The 18,934-nt window shown below is 41.0% G+C and overlaps 1 protein-coding gene across 3 annotated transcripts in view; it reads left to right on the top strand.

Annotated features, from left to right (window-relative positions):
* LOC108244312 (rho GTPase-activating protein 6) overlaps nt 1–18,934 on the top strand; it is a 70,965-nt gene that overhangs the window by 45,120 nt on the left and 6,911 nt on the right. For 2 of the 3 annotated variants that reach the window (XM_017430408.3, XM_017430409.2), the window contains exons 2-9: nt 7,556–7,715; nt 13,627–13,698; nt 16,486–16,634; nt 16,726–16,854; nt 16,935–17,130; nt 17,215–17,270; nt 18,085–18,235; nt 18,319–18,467. In XM_017430408.3, coding sequence (XP_017285897.1) covers nt 7,556–7,715; nt 13,627–13,698; nt 16,486–16,634; nt 16,726–16,854; nt 16,935–17,130; nt 17,215–17,270; nt 18,085–18,235; nt 18,319–18,467 — 1,062 coding nt within the window. Of the gene's footprint in view, nt 1–2,077; nt 2,096–7,555; nt 7,716–13,626; nt 13,699–16,485; nt 16,635–16,725; nt 16,855–16,934; nt 17,131–17,214; nt 17,271–18,084; nt 18,236–18,318; nt 18,468–18,934 lie in introns of those variants that run through there. The other variant, XM_037973865.1, reaches the window with a different exon arrangement.

The following is an 18,934-nucleotide window of genomic DNA, read 5'->3' as shown; positions in this document are numbered from 1 at the left end:
AGTTTAGAAGCTATCAAAGTTCTCAAATAAAGCACCTTTTGAGAATGTCAATGTTTGTTGGGAATTATCTTACAAAACTAGGAAGGATTTTTGGTTTAGATATTAAAAGTTATGGTTGTTTATTGATTTTAGTAAAAATAAAAATTGCAACTTTTAGGAAAATGCCCCGCGAAATCAGGCATTTTAAGCTGCAACAAACACCAAAAAATGCCCGCGAAATCCTGGAGGGACTGGTATTTGTTGTCGATTAAAAGCCTACCAGTTGCCTGCCTCTTCATACCGGAGGCTGGTAACCTTGCATGTTCCAAGCAATAACGTAAGATAAATCACTTTCACGAATGGCTTCTGTAAGCCATGTATGGATAACATGGATCTATAATTTGTGGTCGCTCTCCCACAGGCAGAGTCGAAACAGGTTGAAAAGCCCATTAATTGCAGACCTGCGACAGATCAGTGTGCAAACGTGCAAACAAATCACGGCGGTCAGTAATTGCAAGCAAATGTCAACGTTGGGGAGGTGCCAGGTCAGTAAAAGTAGTGTATCATTATTATTTTATTATATATGCACGTGTGCCAGCTTGTAAAAGACACACACACAAAATAAACCCGGCAACATACTCGTGCATTCCTCTAGTTTAGTGTTGTGGCACAAACTCTCTGCTTAAGGGTCATTTAAAACCAGCTGCAACACTAAAGAGGACAAAAACAAGCACAATGTGAAATGTTTGCAATGTTCCTTTGGTGTTTCATCCTCTGGTATGTTCCCAGACTTTATCACAAGACAGCAGTCTGTATAACAGAGCATCCAAAATCCTGTTTTACTTTGAGTCTTCATGGTAAGATAGATCAGGCCCCGTTTGCATTAAAATCTTACACTGTTAGTTGTTGTTATTATTAGGTGAGGGATTAATGCTCTGTAACAGCTGTGAATGACAAGTTGATAAGGAATGAGGAAACTCAATGCAAAGCTGACCTCAAGGTGAAAACCTATTAGAATCCTGCTTTATCATTTACCAGACATGGGTCAGAGTTTCCCTTCTCTGTGGTTACGTGGTGCAAGTTAAGGTAGAGGTGTGCAAACATTACCTGGTTTAGGGCAATCATTCAGTGAAAGTATTCATTTAAAATCTGTAATACAAATATATATATAATTTATACCCGGCCCGTATCATGATCCTGCAACCGCCATGTTTCACACCTGAAATAAGGTTCTCAACCTTAAAGCTTTGTTTTCCAAAAGAGAAAAATATTAGATTTTGGTCTTACCTGTACATAAATCCCGTATTCTGACGTTTGGAGTTTTGACCGCGTGCTGTTTGTTGATTGATGACATCTGGGAAGGATAAAAATAGTCAGTTATTATCTCCATTTGTGTCCGTTTTTGCGGTTTAGTTAAATCTAAGTGTTTAAAGATGGTTTGACACAACTTCCACTCTGCTGATAACGGTCTGAGGTCTGTTTCGCAATGATACATTTCTGCAAAATCAGACCTCAAAACCAGTTTTCTTTTCTTCTTTTTACTGCTTATGCTATTACATGAAGTCGCTGGTTACATAGTAGTTATTAATCCAAAGAGAACTCCTGCAAAGTGCCATTTTTTCATTAGTTTCATGTGTCAAATAGAAGTTTTCATGCCGTGTTTTTGAATTTTTATGATCATTTGCAAGGTTGTCATTCTCACAGCAACAAGTGTCTCACTGCCTGAGTGAATGTCGTCTAACTGCGTTACCATAGCAATACCCCCCCCCAGCTCTTTTGATTTCCGTATGTATATGTAGCCATGGAAACTGACATATTCTTTTGCGCCATTTGTCCCCCTTTTGTCTAAAATAGAAGAAAAAACCGCATGCCGCTGCGCGGCACTGTACCGCGTGTCCAGATGGCGTGAGTCATCTAACTGCACGGTGCGACGGCCGTCAGAGTCATTAATCTTTCTAGGGGAACGTTTGTCACATGCGAGCACAAAATAGCAGCGGCGATGACAGCCTAATATTTGCAGAAGTCAAACCGTTGCATGAGGTTTGCAGGAAGGTTTCAGACGAGGCTTTGCCCGTTCCGTGGACGCGTCTGAAACCTGCCGTGATCAGCTCTGATGGTCAGATTTGGCTTTTATTTCTTGCTTACTATTTGCATTTCACTATATCTGTTTATAACCAATTATAGCAGCAGACATCTTTTTTTTTTAAATTTAGGAATAATTTGACATGAACAATCATTTAAGCAAACATTATCAGTTCTTTAGCAAACAACATTTTTGGAACTTTCTTGCCTAATTTGTCTTTATGCTATTTAAGCAGGGTCTATTTATGTCCTGACCAAATAACAGATGCTTTCAGAGCCATTTTGTGTGATAATGCACTGTGTTGCAGGATAAACAGTCTTTGAATGAATGAATCAATGCATTCATTTTAAATGTAATTGGTTCTGATTAAATTAACCTTAATGCATCTCAGAGGAATATGAGGAAATTGGTTATGTCATCCTGGATGTGTGTTTTGATGCTCATTAGTTTCATTGACACAGCCAGAAATAAGTTAACATTTGCTCCGTATAATACATATTTAATAGCTAGCTTATTATTATATTAGGAGTTTAAAAAAAGAAGAAAAAACTCTTAATGAGCACAGCTACTGAATGTGTTTTTCTGTCTAACAGTAGAAGCTTTTATTTGAATGTATAACCATGTAGACAAAATAACTTTCTACTTTTTTACCAGCATTTGCAGACATTTTTAAACTTAAAGTCGGCCATTAATTTTGATTGTTTGCCAAAATTGATTTAATATAGTTTTTTTGTCTATTAAAGAACAATATCTGGAAGATTTATAGCAAGACTAGCGGTGTAGAAGGTACCACCAATAAAGAAAGATTTTTCTCTTAAAATTTTGTGAAATGTACAAACAACTTAATGTTTTAACATATTAATGTTAATTTGATGCTTATGTCAGGTTTCGTTGTGGATAGCATCCAAGCATGCAGACTTCGATGAGGACTCAATGAAAGTTAGATTGAAGTGGCAGCAGGCGATTACAAAAGAGGAAACTGAAACACAAAAAACAAAAATCTGATGAGGCAGCAAATGCAAAAGTAACCCAAACCACGAGGAGCATGTAGGAGGAAAGGCAGGCAAACAAACTGTATGACCGACTGATGACTCAATGAGGAATGGGAGTTAAAGTAGGCTGGGAGTGATGAGATGAGTGGTAACAGCTGCGACTAATGAGTAAAAGGAACAGGTGTGAGACGCTGGGAAACTAAGGGTCTCAAAAGTCTCCAAAATGAAACCAAAATTGTAAACAATAACCACAAAATGCACAGATCATGACAGGTTAACCGTAGCATTTAACCAAACAAGAACAATTTAGCTAATTTTGATACAGTAAAAAGGGATGTTTGTTGGGTTTAATGTTATTTCTGTTTGAACACACACAGCATTTTAAGCTTTTTTGTATTTTGACATTATGATAATGATTTTAGAATGCTAATGATTTTGGTATGCTAATATTTAAGTATGCTAACAATGCCAGCATGCAAAGGACTTTGGTGCACATGCTTACCTGAACTTGTAAAACACAAAAAGTACAATCTAAACTCAAAATAAATACCATGAATAAAAGAGTGAATAAACAGTATTTACATGGATGGGGAGTTGTAGCAGGACCCATACGCAGGTAATAAGGATGTTTCAGGAAGTGTGCAGTTCTTTCTATAACAGAACAGGTAACAGAGGAACTAAGAACATGGAGGTAACAGACGATTTGACATAAAACTGAAAAAACCAAGGGAGTGTACTGGACAGGGTAAATACTGATAACAGGTGCGCTGACAACTAATGAAATGCAGGTAGTAAAGGAGAACATGGAAACAAGGATTATAAAGGATATCTTGTGATATGACTGTAAGAACAGTACATAACTGAACTGAACAGCCAAAACTCAGATCAAGACAAGAAACAAGACAAAACTGGACCAAAAAGCCATAAAGAGCCAAAAATAATGAGTATTTTTGAGTCCGACTTAGTTTTCCCAAAGTAGATTTTTTTAGACAGTCTTATTAATTTTGTATAAAATCATGCAGAATGCTTTTTAAAAATCTCAATTTAAATTTAAATAACCTTGCAGGTCAAACGGGTATCCAGTTTGTCCCCAGAACCCTGAAGTTTTATAGCCTTTTATAGCCAACCGGGCCTCCCAAAGCACTTTACAACCCAGTCTGTGCCCTCATTTACCCATCCACACACATCCATACAACACTCTGCTACATCTCTACAAAGCTAATCTGAAGAAATCCTTCTATAGAGCAGGGGTGTCAAACCCAGAGACACAAGGGGGCCAAAATTAAATATTTGGTCCCAGCCAAGGGCCAATCACGATCCATATTTATTAAAAATTACATAAATTAATTGGTTTTAGATGTATTATATCAAATCATTCATATAGAAATATCAATGACCTTTTCCCAGTTACAGATTATACAGAATTTAAAGCAAACAGACTTTAATGAACACAGACAAATAGATCAAACTTCAAAAAGCTCATCATTAGCTGTCATTTCTTACGCCTCACTCAGCTTTTAAATGAAGTTTTTAACATTAAAACAGACAGAAACCTGATCATACAGAAATTAAAACTATATATTGTTGGCTTCTAAGTCACTGTCAGAGAAAACTTCAGTTTTTTTAAGCAAAATAAGAATCAGAGACTCGATCTGAACCAGACTAAAGGGGCGGATGAGATGCTACAGAGGGCCGGATCTGGCCCGCGGACCTTGCGTTTGACTAATCAGAGTCTAATCAGTGGTTTAGATCAGATTCAGACACCGATGGGCATCAGTGTCCTGCCCAGGGACTCTTCGACATCTGACTGCTGCCAGGAATCGAACCTTGGAGGATGACTGCTCTAACCGCTGATCCATAAAGTTATCCTTCAGATGATTTAATCTCCCCTCTTTCCCTGACTGTCAGCATTCCCGGGGTTTCACTGAAGCTCAGACATCCCGCTGGGCAAAACCAACTCGACCGATGAGAGGCCTCTTATCAGACTTTTTTCTGCAGTGAGCATGTGGCGGGCGGCGCACAGTCGTCTGTGTGACCCGTCGAGCTGCGAGCGAGGTCATACGGGAGGCGAAAGGGTTCCTTTAAGTCAGCGATAAGCAGCGGCGTACATAGGAATGCACACAAAGACAAACAGAACAGATCTGCGAGATAAAACGCTTTATAAAACGGATAAAATAAAGAAAAAGTGTTCGTTCATTTGCACACAGACTCAAGTGTTTCTCCAGGTTAAGAGAAGCTTTACTGCTCTGTCTGGAGTCAAATAAGTCCCAAATATGAAATTGCTGCAAAAAACCCAAACACAGACACATTAGCAGAGACGTGTAAGCCATCTGTCTGAAGAAGGCATTAGCTGTATGTCTTCTTCGACTCTTCCTCAGCAGACGTACAAGAATGCACGACTGGAGGTTCGGATGACTCAAGTATTTAAAGCCAAATCTGGGTCCGGGTTTCCAGGAGCTCGTTACAATTCAATTCAATTTAACCTTGATCACAAGCTAAGACCGAGCTGGGAGACAAATCTGAAAAAATGACGAAAAGAATGCTTTCTGAAAGTCTCTGGCTCTTCAGCATCCCTCCTCCTCCTCCTGGGTTTAAATGCTCCAAACGCTGGTTTGTACGTCAATGGTGCACATATTTCAAACCCATCGGTGCAAGAACACTTCATTGGATGTCCTGAGATGCTCCTAAAAGACAGCAGGGAACTTCTCTTTTGACTTTCTTCCATTGCACATGTTGTCTCTATTTATGCGTCTAACTGCACAAATTTATGGTGTGTTTTTATTTCCTGTTGCGACCAAGAGGGAAAAAAAAAAAAATCTTAAAAACATTAAAGATTTTCCATTATTTCACCAGAATTTTAGGATTACGAGAACTGCATCTGATATGGTAGACTCAAAGAATACACAACTAGATGAATTAAGACTTTTTAAACACGCTTGAGCTTGAAATATTTGCAGAACTCGAGGAGTCAGGCCAAGGAAACTACGGGGATCGTTCTTGTTAAACGAAAACAAGGTCATAAAATTTGGACTGGGAGGTATGACTTACTGAAAAATGTTTTTGAATGTGAAATTGTAAAGGTAGAAAATTAAATATTTTGCCCATATTTGATTAAGGAGGATGTGGGACATATTAAAATACTGGGAATTAAGGTTACTAATTTTACAGTGTAAAGCTGCTCTTAGATTTAATGTCAGATTTAAAGCACTTTAAAACAATCAACCTACTTTTTAAAAATTTCTAAAAACTCTTTTCTGTCAAAAACTACAAGTGAATCTGAAAAGAGTGAGGAAAAGAAAAAGTCAAGATACAGAATCTGGGATAGAAGAAGGTTGAAAGGTCGAAATTATAGCCTAATTACATAAAACAGCAACACTGTGTCAGTCTTTAAAGCAACAAAGATTATTTACCAATCCCTCCAGGATTTCACGGGCATTTTTTGTGATTGTTGCGGCTAAAATGCCTGATTTTGCGGGGCATTTTCCTAAAAGTTGCGATTTTTTTTTTTACTAAAATCAATAAAAAAAACATAACTTTTAATATCTAAACCACAAATCCTTCCTCGTTTTGTAGGATAATTCCCAACAAACACTGACATTCTCAAAAGGTGCTTTATTTGAGAACTTTGATAGCTTCTAAACTGACATTCATGAGCATTTCTGGATTGTCCCTGGTCTGCAGCTCTCCTCACATGTTTTGCAGACACAAAGTGTTTGTCGATGCGTTTATGTTCCATGATTACACTGCAGGACGTGCAAAACAGCTGCAGCTGGGGAGGAAACTGGTTTGCTGAAATCTTTGTGGGCAAATGTGAAGCATTAGCGCACATTTTGGCTTCGGTCGCTGCTCCCGCACGCTCCCGGCATTCTGATGTTAACAGGAAGTGACGTCATGTGTCTTCTTCCTGAGTTATTTGGGGTTGTTTTGTATTCCACGCTACACAAACCCACAAAGAAGAGACTAGACCGCAGAAACGGTGGCGAATCACTTTAGAAACAATAAATATTGGGTTAAAGTTGCGGGAAAGTTGCAATTTTGCGGGGTTTGCTTGATTTTGCGTTAATTGTTGCGATCGCAACATCACTAAATCCTGGAGGGTCTGATTTACAAACAGTTATGGCTCAAAATCACAGAGTAAAGTCATTAAGTTAAAAAAATGGTGCTGTATTGACTTTAAAACTATAAAATCTGAAGCAAACAGAAACTGTTAACTGATGCAGGCTTTTGAAAAAACTTAAAACTCCTTTTTTTTAACGCAATGAGTAATACTTTGATGTTTAAAGACCCCTACTGAAGTGTAACTGAATAAAACATCAGCTTAGTCTTTTTGTTTTTACAGTATATTTATGAAAACCAGCAGCCGCAACTAAAGTTTTTGTAGTTAAACATTAAAAGCTATACTGGAAGGTTCATTTCAGAACAACAATGCTAATTTCTGTGCATACCATGAACCAGTTATCTGATGTCACCCATTATCTTATCTCATCTTTTTCCTCCTCAGGGAGACTTCACCTGGAGCAGCCTGTCGGGGCGGAGTGTACGTCTGACCCCAGTCAACATCCAGAGCCTGTCCGAGCTGGAGAGAGCCAGGCTGCAGGAAGTAGCCTACACCCGCTTGGTTCAGGAATACGACTTGGGATGTCAGATTACTATTCCAAAAGGTGGGAGCGTGTGTTTCTTATTGCCCGCCGATGAAGGCGAAAGGTGTGCCTGTTACCAAATATATCATGAACCACTGGATGAATTTTAATGGACAACAAAATAATGGCTATAGCTCAGTTAATTTTACGAATACTGAGCTAAAAATCTAATGTTGTAGTAGCTGCTCACAATGCTCACAACACATTCGGAGCAGGAGACATGCATTCCTTGAAGAAATGCTGGGTCTTTAATTAAAACTGGAGACATTAGTCATACAGAGTTACATAAGGTTTTTGTTTGGGAGCTCAGCATGGGTGGAGCAGTCGGCACAGTCCAAGTCTCTAACATTTAACTGTGACAGAATGCATCTGTTATCGACCCGTGAACTCCTTTATGTTGCATGCACGACTCGTTTTTTTAAAAATCCTTAAGTCGAGCCTCTGACCACATCCTTGAGTGTATTTTGGGAAAAGTCGCATGTGGTTTATATTCGGAAAAAACATTCCGACACATGAATGTAGTTTTAAGCCACGCTCAACATAAGATGGAGCGCTTCCTGTTTGACATGGTATCTTTTGACCCTCCTCGTTGTGACACATGGCTGTTCCTCTGTAGTCCAAGGCTGGGTGGAGTCACATTTAAAAGGCCTAAATCATGGAAAAAGGCTGGATTTATCTCTTTGACCTTCTTGAAGCCTATTAACTTTGTTCTGCTAGCATCTAGCACTTTAGGGAAAAGCACTGAAGGGAAAAGACAATGGTTTTCCCATTAATCTCATCCATTTAAAAAAAAAGGTTCACAGTTCCATTTTAGGTGAGGAAAGTCTGCTTAAAACCACTTTAAGATTGCAAAAACGTGGATCTCAAATGAGCCGATTTCCCATAACTCAGGTTGAATTTTTGCAGAGATTAAATTTGCAGAGATTAAATTATTTGATGCTATAGTTCCAAGCAGGGCTGCACGGTTGTGATGACAATATAAGTTGCGATAAACCATCATTTCCTCCCTTCTCTCTTTTTGATCTCTCATGATGCTAAAACCCAATTTCCATGTGCTTTGGCAATTAAGCTACGATCATCCAAACCAGACGTGGGCATCAAAGGCACTGGGAGTCAATTGTACCGACCAAATATATTACTGGCATGCAAAACATGAATGCATGACACTTGAAATTTAAAAGCTTTTGATTTGTCGCAGCCCGAGTGCATGTTAAATGTTCCCCCAATATATTATGCAACCCTGGTCACAAGTACGCTGGAAGGCTTTAAAGTGCTCATCTTGGGCTCATTTATTGATTACATTTGTTTTCCACTGCAATAGTTGGCGATATTTGATACTTACGAAGCCCGAAAATTCCTAATATAGAACATCACTGCGACACTTTTGTCCTGTTTTAGCTCCTCTTTCTTTCAGAAAGTCCCAGTCATCCCTGATTGGGTGAACATAAAAATAGAGTGCTGCATCAAAAACAATATATGGGGAAAAAAAAAAAAAAAAAAGTTTTTCTAAAAATAAACATATTGCTTTTCTGTCCTCCTTGGTTCTCAGCCTCCATTAAAGGGGCCTCTGGTTTGGGTACACTGACTTAGATGTTGGCATTTTTAAAAATTAATTAGTTTATTTTTACAATGTTTGCAGTTGTGGGAATGCTTAGATGGAATTCATGGTACCCCACGCGGTCGAATTTCCACTGGACTCGCTTTCCAAAGGTGGTGCTAGAAACATCAAACACAAGACCACAAGTCAAACCACAAGCAGAGAAACAAAAACACTTTAAAGGAAGAATTCTGTGAGGAGAATAGCAGTTTTCCACAGTCGGGTAATTTATTAATCAGGGACGTCAGCAAACTTCCTGTTTGACATGGAAGGCAAACAATAGAGTCATCACACTGTCCACGCAACGCTCATCCTTCTTTCAATGCAAAACGCCAAGTTTCTGTCCTATCGTAAGCTTTGGAAATACGAGGCAAAAATAAGATATGAGCCAAGCTTTTACCATTTGCTGGCCGCCATCATTCACCAGGGATAGAAAACAGGAGTACTTCCAAGACGAAGATGATCCCTATGGTAGTCCGGAATCACACGGGAGAATTTACAAGATTGAACCCGATACTGTGTCCACGTGTGATCTCGTTCACATCAGGTGAGTCTGGAGTGGCATTTTACCTAAAGGCAGATCACATTTTCAAGTAAAAAGTTGCAGATAGATGTAAGTTTATCACCAGGCTGGTGGTGCATGGGCTAAGCCTGGTGTTTTAATGAACGGAGGTGCAAGTGTGCATGCACCAACAGCAACATTCAAAATGGGCGATTTTGATGCTCTAGCGGAGCTGGTTTGCCTGTACTGGCATTTATATGAGATAATCAAACGGTTTAAAACTCATGGAAGGAGATTGCTGCTACAGTCTGTAAAGCAGAGTGTTTATAGACCACAGTATTGGTCCTTTGTTGGGCGAATCACAACCAATAAAGTCGCCCTCAGTGGATCATATTTTGCTAACGAGAATACCATGAATGAGGCATTACTTTCTATTATGGTAAGAATACAATACAGCCAACTATCCGTATGTCATCTATATGCTCAACGTTTCATCTGAAGCAAATAAATCAAAGAAATTCAAACTGGTGACTACATTTCCACTGGTTATGTAGTGGACTGCCGCCTGCCAGCGTCAAGCATAAACTCCTACACCGCCTGTTTCCGCGCCGTCAGCGGAGTCCTTCGCAACGCTCCGAAGCACGACTATAACTGAGCCATAGGTTTGTTGTAAAATGGGTATGATTCAAGCTACATCTGGTTTAGCACATCGCACATCTGTAAAAAGTGGACTCACAATGTTGAAATAAATCATGTCACAGGTCTGTGAGAGGTTACCTTTGATTTGAGTCAATTCCAAAACATATCCGATGGTAAACGGTGCAAATTTGCACCATCTTTGCATTTGGTATGGATCTTCCCCTTTGAAACGTTTCGACTTTTCTTAAACTCGAGTCTCATGTGATCGCTGCATCTGAAACCGGCTTAGGTCTAAGTTCCTTCATGCTATGGCGTTGCATGACCTCTGCCATAGCGGCACGTGCTCTTTCTTCTTTGCTGACAACCCAGCACAATATCGCCACCTATAGGCTGAAGACCTTTGACACTCAGACTTTGTTTCAGTGGGTAGAAATAGTAGTCGAACCAAAACTGCATTTCAACAATTTTTTATACCAACTTTACGTCAACTTTCCTCTTGAGATGACGTCTTGTTTTTGCCATAGTCAGCCCATGCTCACACAGACCCACATCATGCACAGTGAGGGCTGTGTTTGTTCCACTACACTGTAGTGGAGTGGGTGCCATAGCAGCGGTGCAGTGCAGCCAATGGATTATTCAGCTCCTTGCATTCCAACTGAAGGTTAAACCTCTCCCCGCCATGATTTAAGACGTACTTGTCTGTGTTGCTTATGAATTCCAGAGGCCGTGAAGGCTGCCATGTGCTAGCAAAGGAAATATTTCAAATGCATGTGTGCGAGCATCTGTGAGCAAATGCGTTGCTTTTCAGCTCTAAAAAAAATATTTATCTGAGTGTCGAGGGGGGGGGGCAGGTTTCTGGCGTTTCTTCAAGAACTAGAGGCAGATTAAAGAGGGAGAAGGAGGGACGGGACGAAGGAGTGATGAGACAGCAACGGTGTCACAAACCGATCTGGAGCTGAATGGGGAGGGGAGTGTGGAGGTTTGGGGGATTTCCGTATGGCTTTGGGAGCCATCTGTCAAAAAATCTGAACCATTTCCTATCTGGGCTCCTACCCCTCTCTCTCACTTTCTCCATCCCAACATCTGCTTTTCTTTCTGCTCGTATCTTGGACCCCATCCTCACAGTTTCTCCTGTTACTGCGCCTCACACACATATCTTACCCTTTTCCTTGCTGCTCAAACACAGTATTTTTTTTTTGACCTATTTGAGTTGCAGTATTTAATAATTGGAGAGACATCTGGAGTTGAAAGTGAGGTTTAAAAATCAGAGAATCAAGGCAAAAACATGAACCCACATTAAAGGCCTGGTATCCTTTGATGGCAGGCATATGGGTTGCCACTTTTCCTGCCGGAGTCTCAGACCAAGATCATCTTATGATGATGTAAAAGACAACATGCAATAACAAGACAACGTGTAATATTATGAGGTTAGCGTTCAAAGAGCTGTATGTGTTCAGGAAGACTCAGCAGGACTTATAAAACCTCATCACTGAATGTCTTTAACTGACATGACTATTCTAATGAAGTATTTATGGGTCTTCCTTAAAAAAAACAAAAAGAGACATCAGACATCTCCAGCTGACCAGAACGCTGCTGCCCGTGTCCTCACAAAGACCAAGAGCGTCGATCACATCAGTCCATATCTGAGCTTTTTGCACTGGCTTCCTGTTGCTCAGAGAACTGACTTTGAAATCTTTGGAACCCTGAACAGTCTGGGTCCAAAATACATCTCTGATCTTCTGCTGCATTAGACAGCCGTCGAGATCTCTGAGGTCGTCTGGGTCGAATCTGCTCTCTGTCCCCGGAGTCAGAATCAAAAATGCAGAAGCTGCATTCAGCTTTTTATTGCACCAAATATCTGGAACAAACTCACAGGAAAAGGCCGGATTTGTTCCGACTGTAGGTTCCTTTAAAACCAGGTTGAAGACCGTCCTGTTTGCTGCTGCCTTCGATTAAAACCGAAAGAAATAAAATGATGCTGTTTCTATATTCGATATCGCCTTCAATTTTTAATTTTACGAAATGTTCTTTCTTTAAGCATGCGTAATTTTACTTTTTTTTTTCTTTCTGTATGCTTTTGTTGTTCTTTTGCACCTTTAAATGTTTTTAACTGTTTATGTGAAGCACTTTTATTTGACCTGTTGCTGAAATCTGCGATACAAACAAAGCTGCCTCGCCTTCAAATCATATCGCAGTTTCTTTATATTTGACTAAGTTGCAGCCATTTTTGTGTTGGCTAGTGCCAATTAGCTGTGGCGGCCATCTGGAACTGGGGTGATTCCAAAAGTAATAAAATTTGTTGAGTTTTAGCCATTTTTGTGTTTCCTAAGGTCAGTTGAATTGAAATGACTATCCAACAAATGTCCTTAAAGTTAAAATCCATCCAGTGGTTCATATGGTGTCTTGCTCACAGATGGACAAAGTTGACTCCAACAGTTAATGGTAAAGTTTTCCAAACAGATCTATCATGAACAGTGAGCTATCGGAGTATAAGTTGGAGATGAGTCTCTTCCACCACCTCACCAAATTTGAGCTCAATATCCATAAAAGTGACAGAGTTGCAGCCATTATTGGGGGGTTTGTTAAGTTTGCTAAAAGTTGCTGAGGTTTCAACAAACACGAAAGGTTTCGTGACTCGAAGGTCACGTGTGCCACAATTTCCAGTTTCCTGTCTGTTAATCAGCAGATGCAGAGTCATTTATCATCCTTGGAGCTGACAAAAGACACTTCCTCTCAGGCAAACTCAAATTTTCCTACATAACGCATGCTGCCGGCAGGAACTCTGCTGACTGCTGCTGAAATTCTTACGCTTTTATGCAGAAGGTGGATTTTCGTAATTTTTTTAATGAGCAAAGAGAAGTGATCAGAAACGGAAACCAGGCTTTGCTGTTTTTATGGCTACCATTTAAAGGCATTGTAAAATGAAATATTTTGCATTAATAAAAAATAAAAAAAACACAACTAAGTGTGTTTTCATCAGAGTTTTTGTGGTGGCTGCTGCTAAATCTGACCTGAGCATTCTTTTAAATGGTTTCCATGCTCGGCTTTTTTTCCCCTCTGTGGTTAATTTCTGTCTACATTCCTGACGTGAGCTTATTAAATATGAAAAAAAGAAAAAAAAAAGATAAGAAACAGCCGATATGGGAACCATTTGCTTCACATGATTTATTTCCCTTTTTATTTTTCTGGCACAGATGGGCAAAAGCGGAAAAAGTCTCTGAGAAGGAAGCTGGACTCCCTTGCAAAAGAAAAGAGTAAGGACAAAGGTGAGTCCATGGTGTCTTTTTTATTTATTTTTTGTCACCGCTCTCCATCTTGCTGTGCTGCTGTGAGACAAAGGGCCAGTTTACAGTCTCCACCCTTCAGGCAGGTTAACATTAAGGTTGTAAAAACACATTCTGTTTACTGGCTTTGGGAGTTTATATTTAGCTTAAGTAGAAGGACTCCTTGTGAGGGGAACTGGCCCTGAGAAGCAACCACTCTGCTGCTCAAAGCAAAACTGAACTTTGGAAAAGATACATTCCCGTGCGTTCAGCTGCTTTCTTTTACATGTAGTAAGCGAAAAGCTCGTTTATTCTGAAACAAGCTCTTTTCTGTTCAGGTGATCTTTTTTTTTTAATCATTAAATTTGCCTGTTTTCAGTTTTACAGAAAAGAAACCATTCAGTAATTTTCAGCTTTTGATCTGTTGAAAGTTTATGAACAATTTCTATCTTTCCTGTCGCAGATAGCTCATTCACTTATGTGCATTTTGCATGACACGGATATTTATACAGATTTTTATGTTATTTTTACGAGCGCACAAAGCACTTCCTGTGCAACCTGGGCCACTTCCTGCAAGGATATTAAAATGCTTCTGCCTGACTAACCATGTCATGCAAAATTCACAGCTGTGTAAAGGTTTATGGGGTACTGGGGCGGTGGGCTAAATTTCACTTTTAGGTGCATCAAAAGGCGAACATGAGAGATTCTGAACCAGTTGATAAGAACGTCAAAACTGAACCAACTAACTGATAAACTGTTGTTGAAATCCCAAATAATCTGTGTCGTGCACACAGCAGACACATGCAGAAATCAGCTGGCCAAGATATAAATCAAGTAAAGTAATTGAAAGTATACAGGCACCTTTATGGTTGGTGCATTAAGGTAACTTAAATGAAATACATCAATAATTGTTTTATCATCGTGGCCCTCAGAATCGTTATCCAATTGAATCATCATAAAATAGTTGGTAAGATATGGATTTTTCATGCACGTTTCACAGAACTGGACTTAAAAAAATGGGATAAATCCTTTTATAGAGCTTTTATTGTGTTAATCAGCATAATACTTCTGTAATAATTATATTTTAGGGGTCTTTACATAGCAGGAAGTTTCTTATAAGCAGTTATTCTGTAGGAACTGCTTCAGCATGCAGATGAAAAGCTACAGCTAGCTGCCGCCGTTTCGTCGTGACTCGTGTCCCTTTAAAGACCTCCTTTGCTCTGATTGGTTGGCTTATTTGTGAAAAATGGTGGACTCCGAGGCATGCTTATTCTTTTTTTTTTTTTTAAAGTGTGTCAAATTACCCACAAAGGCGGGCGATGTTCAAATGTGTTTCACGTTGATGTCATTATGTGGCGTACGCATCCCATAATGCAATTCAGCGCCATCTTTTACCGCGCCTTCAATACCAGGAATACAGCATCCATCTGCCTTAAGATGCTTTTTTTTTTCAAACATTAGAATGTTTTTTAACTTCTGAAATGATACTTTTGTTAGCAGCGTGTGCTTTTTATTTCCATTGCTCGAGTTTTAAGACATGAAAGATGATGGAGCTCCTCGGCTCCAGCTGTGTAAATACGTGGTCAGGTAACAATATGAGCTCATGTTGACGGAAAGAAAAAAAAAAGCGCCTGTAAGATTTGTGTCAGGTTTGAGCTACAACTTAGACCTTTTTTTTCCCCCTCCACTGCATGCCTGGGTTCCCCTCCGTAGCTCAAAAAGGATCAGATGTACCTGTGTTTAATTTTCTCTTGGAGTTCCCAAATACCAGCCTTGTATTTCACTTTGAAGGGGGCTCAGTCTACTTTCTGCAAGATGGACGCACAGACAAATAAAGAATGTTGTTTCTGCTGGTTTGGCAGAAATCTAAGCTGTGCATTTGTTGTGTGCAGACTTTAAGTGATGCACTTTTTTTGGGGCTTTTTGCAAGTTTGTCATCGGTGATCTCCAAGATTCAAGTTATGCACAAGCTTTATGAGCTGGGAGACGACTGCTGCATGACGTGCGATCACATATATGTACACACTACGAATAGATCTGGATAAAAAAAGATCCCCGTTTGAAGATGGATAATCTGAACCCCAGAAAGACTCGGAGACATGGACGATGTCAATTAATGTGGTTTGGCTGTGAACTCATGTGTGAAATTCGACGCATTACACGGCTAAGCCGTCGGAATCACATTTAGCATAAATGCGTTTCTGTGTGTGTGTGTGTGTGGTTATGTAAGCCCGTGTTAAAGCTGAAAGGCTGCAGAGCAAATTCATTGTGTCACAGTGTTAGTGGTCATGTTGTTCAGAAACCACAGCCCTTCACTTGTGGTTGTGGAATGCATTTTGCTCTCCCTTTTCCTAGTCTTTACTTTGCTTTTCTTTTTTTTGTACATGCTCACAATGCACACTTTTCCCCCTCAACTCTTGGCTCGGGCTCTAAGATTATATCTCACTGACTGTAAGGCCAGCATGACATTTTCAGAGCAGAAATCAGGAGCACAACTCGGGTTTAACCAACAGTTGTTATTTCGATAAAAAAGGATCCCAGCCAAAATTCTGCCGGTTTTCTGTGATGGATGTATTAGTCTGGAAAACAGATGTAGCGCTTTAATCGTGCCACGGTAAACATGCCTCGGGATCCTTTTATTGCATCTGTGCAAAACGCCAAGCTGCAACAGATGTAATAAAGAGATACGTTTGATGTCCGAACTGCTATTTTGGTAACTTTTTATCGCCTGGAACTGAACAAACCTTCTTTTCCTGCTTATATTTCTTGTCCCCCCCCCCACACACACAGAATGCATACCCCAGGCCTTCGGGATACCCCTCTCCCAGGTCATCGCTAACGACAGGACCCACAGGCAGCGTCAGGATGGTTACCGCCTGGACCCTCTGCCGCGGGAAGAGCACAAAGACTCCTCCGACCTCGTCTCGTCGATTTTACAAGTCCGCCGATGCATAATTCGATTTCCATTTTGGCGCCGTTTCGCGCGTCTGAGATGTTTTGTGGTTAAGTCTCGGCTCGTGTGCCCTGCAGTTCGCCACCAAGCGCCCGTCGAACAAGGAGCTGTCCAGCAGCAACTCCTCACTGAGTTCCACGTCGGAGACGGCCAACGAGTCGACGTCGCCCAACACGCCCGAATCTGCACCGCGAGCCCGCAGGAGGGTGAGGAAGCGCTTTGAAATGCTAACCAGACATCCAGAGGGGCTTCTTTTGGTTAACTCCCATGCATGATCGCCCACCAGGGAGGCATGTCTGTGGACTCCATCACGGACCTGGATGACAACCAGTCGCGTCTCCTCGAGGCGCTGCAGCTCTCCCTGCCGGCAGAAACGCCGAGCAAGAAGGAAAAGCACAGGGACAAACGGCTGAGCCTGAACCCCATCTACCGTCAGGTGCCCCGGGTGGTCGACAGCTGCTGTCAGCACATCGAGAAATACGGTGAGCTGTTGCCTTTCACAAACTCCTGTGTGCATTTCCAGCCGCAGCACTAAAGAAACTGAGTTTGTCTCTTTTTTCGCTCAGGTTTGCAGACTGTGGGGATCTTTAGAGTGGGAAGCTCCAAGAAGAGAGTCCGACAAGTGGGTGTCCATCGGTTTTTCCATTGTTTCCTCTTCTTATCTCGGTTGTTTCTTTATACAAATTAGACTTTGTTAGAATCTCATGGCTCAATATAAGCAACAGTTAAGGTAGCATTTGATTCCACACATAATAACCACCATCAACAAGTTTTTCGTCGACCTTTTAAAGACCAAATGTGCAGAAAACTAAATATGTTTTGCACTCATGAAATTCAACACCAACAAACTAACCTTCCCTCTAAAAATAGTGAAAACAAACAAGGTTTTGTTCATGCTAGAAAAGCTTTATTTGCTGCTTTGTTTAGTTTAAAAATGTGGCCAAAAAACCTGAGAAATACCCCAGAAAAGAGTAGATCCTTGTTTCTTTTTAACTACGATAAATTATCGTGAAGTTACGCTTACTCCTACAATTTGGCTTCTTTTAGCTTTAACAAATTACCCGTTAGCTTCTTCAGCAAAGCCAATCAGGACTCAGCCTTTTCACTGGTTCCCTAGTTAGTTATGGGAGGTGATTAAATCAGTAAAATTTACAAGGATGGTTTAGAAAACCCTTGTTGAACTGTGGAGAACTTATCCGAAGAAAACTCTTGAATCCTGAGTGTTTTCATGTGTAGGAGGGAGTTTTATATATATATCCATAAAACTGTTTATCATTAGGGCCTGGAAGTCGTCCAAAAGGTTAGATGGTCAAGATAACTACCCATTCCGGTAGAACCAGTTTGGATGCAGAATCCTCCACGAGCGATCAGAACGGAGCGGTGTGTGGGGGTGTTCGTTTTGTGCTAAGGATGTCTCTGACTTTCCCCTCCTTCAGCTGCGGGAGGAGTTCGATCGTTGCATCGACGTCCAGCTGGACGAGGAGCACAGCGTTCACGACGTGGCGGCTCTGCTGAAGGAGTTCCTCCGGGACATGCCTGACCCTCTCCTGACCAAGGAGCTCTACACGGCTTTCATCAACACCACGCGTGAGCGTCCGCTTCCCGTAGGTTTTCCCTTCGTTCAGTCTCGTCTCCGCGGCATGCTGCGCTCACTCCTGTCTGAACCGCAGTGTTGGACCCGGACGAACAGCAGATCGTCACTCAGCTACTGCTCTACCTGCTCCCGGCGTGCAACAGTGACACGTTTCACCGCCTGCTGCAGTTTCTGTACACAGTGGCTGACCACGCCCACGACCAGCAAACAAAAGAGGGTCAGGAGGTGAGAGCCAAACACAGAAACCCGTTTTAAGATTGCTGCTGTTCGTGCTGACGTGATCGGAGAACACCAGTTTTATTTCCACTTCTTCGAGTGGAAGTCACCAAAATGACTGGCTGTCAGCAAAATACAGACCCTCCAGGAGTTTGCGATGTTGCGATCGCAACTATTAACGCAAAATCAAGCAAACCCCGCAAAATCGCAACTTTGCCCAAAACACCGCAACTTTCCCGCAACTTTAGAAACAATAAATATTGGGTTAAAGTGATTCGCCACCGTTTCTGCAGTCTAGTCTCTTCTTTGTGGGTTTGTGTAGCGAGGAATACAAAATAACCCCAAATAACTCAGGAAGAAGACACGTGACGTCACTTCCTGTTAACATCAGAATGCCGGGAGCGTGCAGGAGCAGCGACCGAAGCCAAAATGTGCGCTAATGCTTCACATTTGCCCACAAAGATTTCAGCAAACCA

Source organism: Kryptolebias marmoratus, linkage group LG23 (assembly GCF_001649575.2).
Source record: "Kryptolebias marmoratus isolate JLee-2015 linkage group LG23, ASM164957v2, whole genome shotgun sequence".
NCBI classification, from domain to species: Eukaryota; Metazoa; Chordata; class Actinopteri; order Cyprinodontiformes; family Rivulidae; genus Kryptolebias; species Kryptolebias marmoratus.
This window is presented reverse-complemented; position numbering and strand designations above follow the sequence as displayed.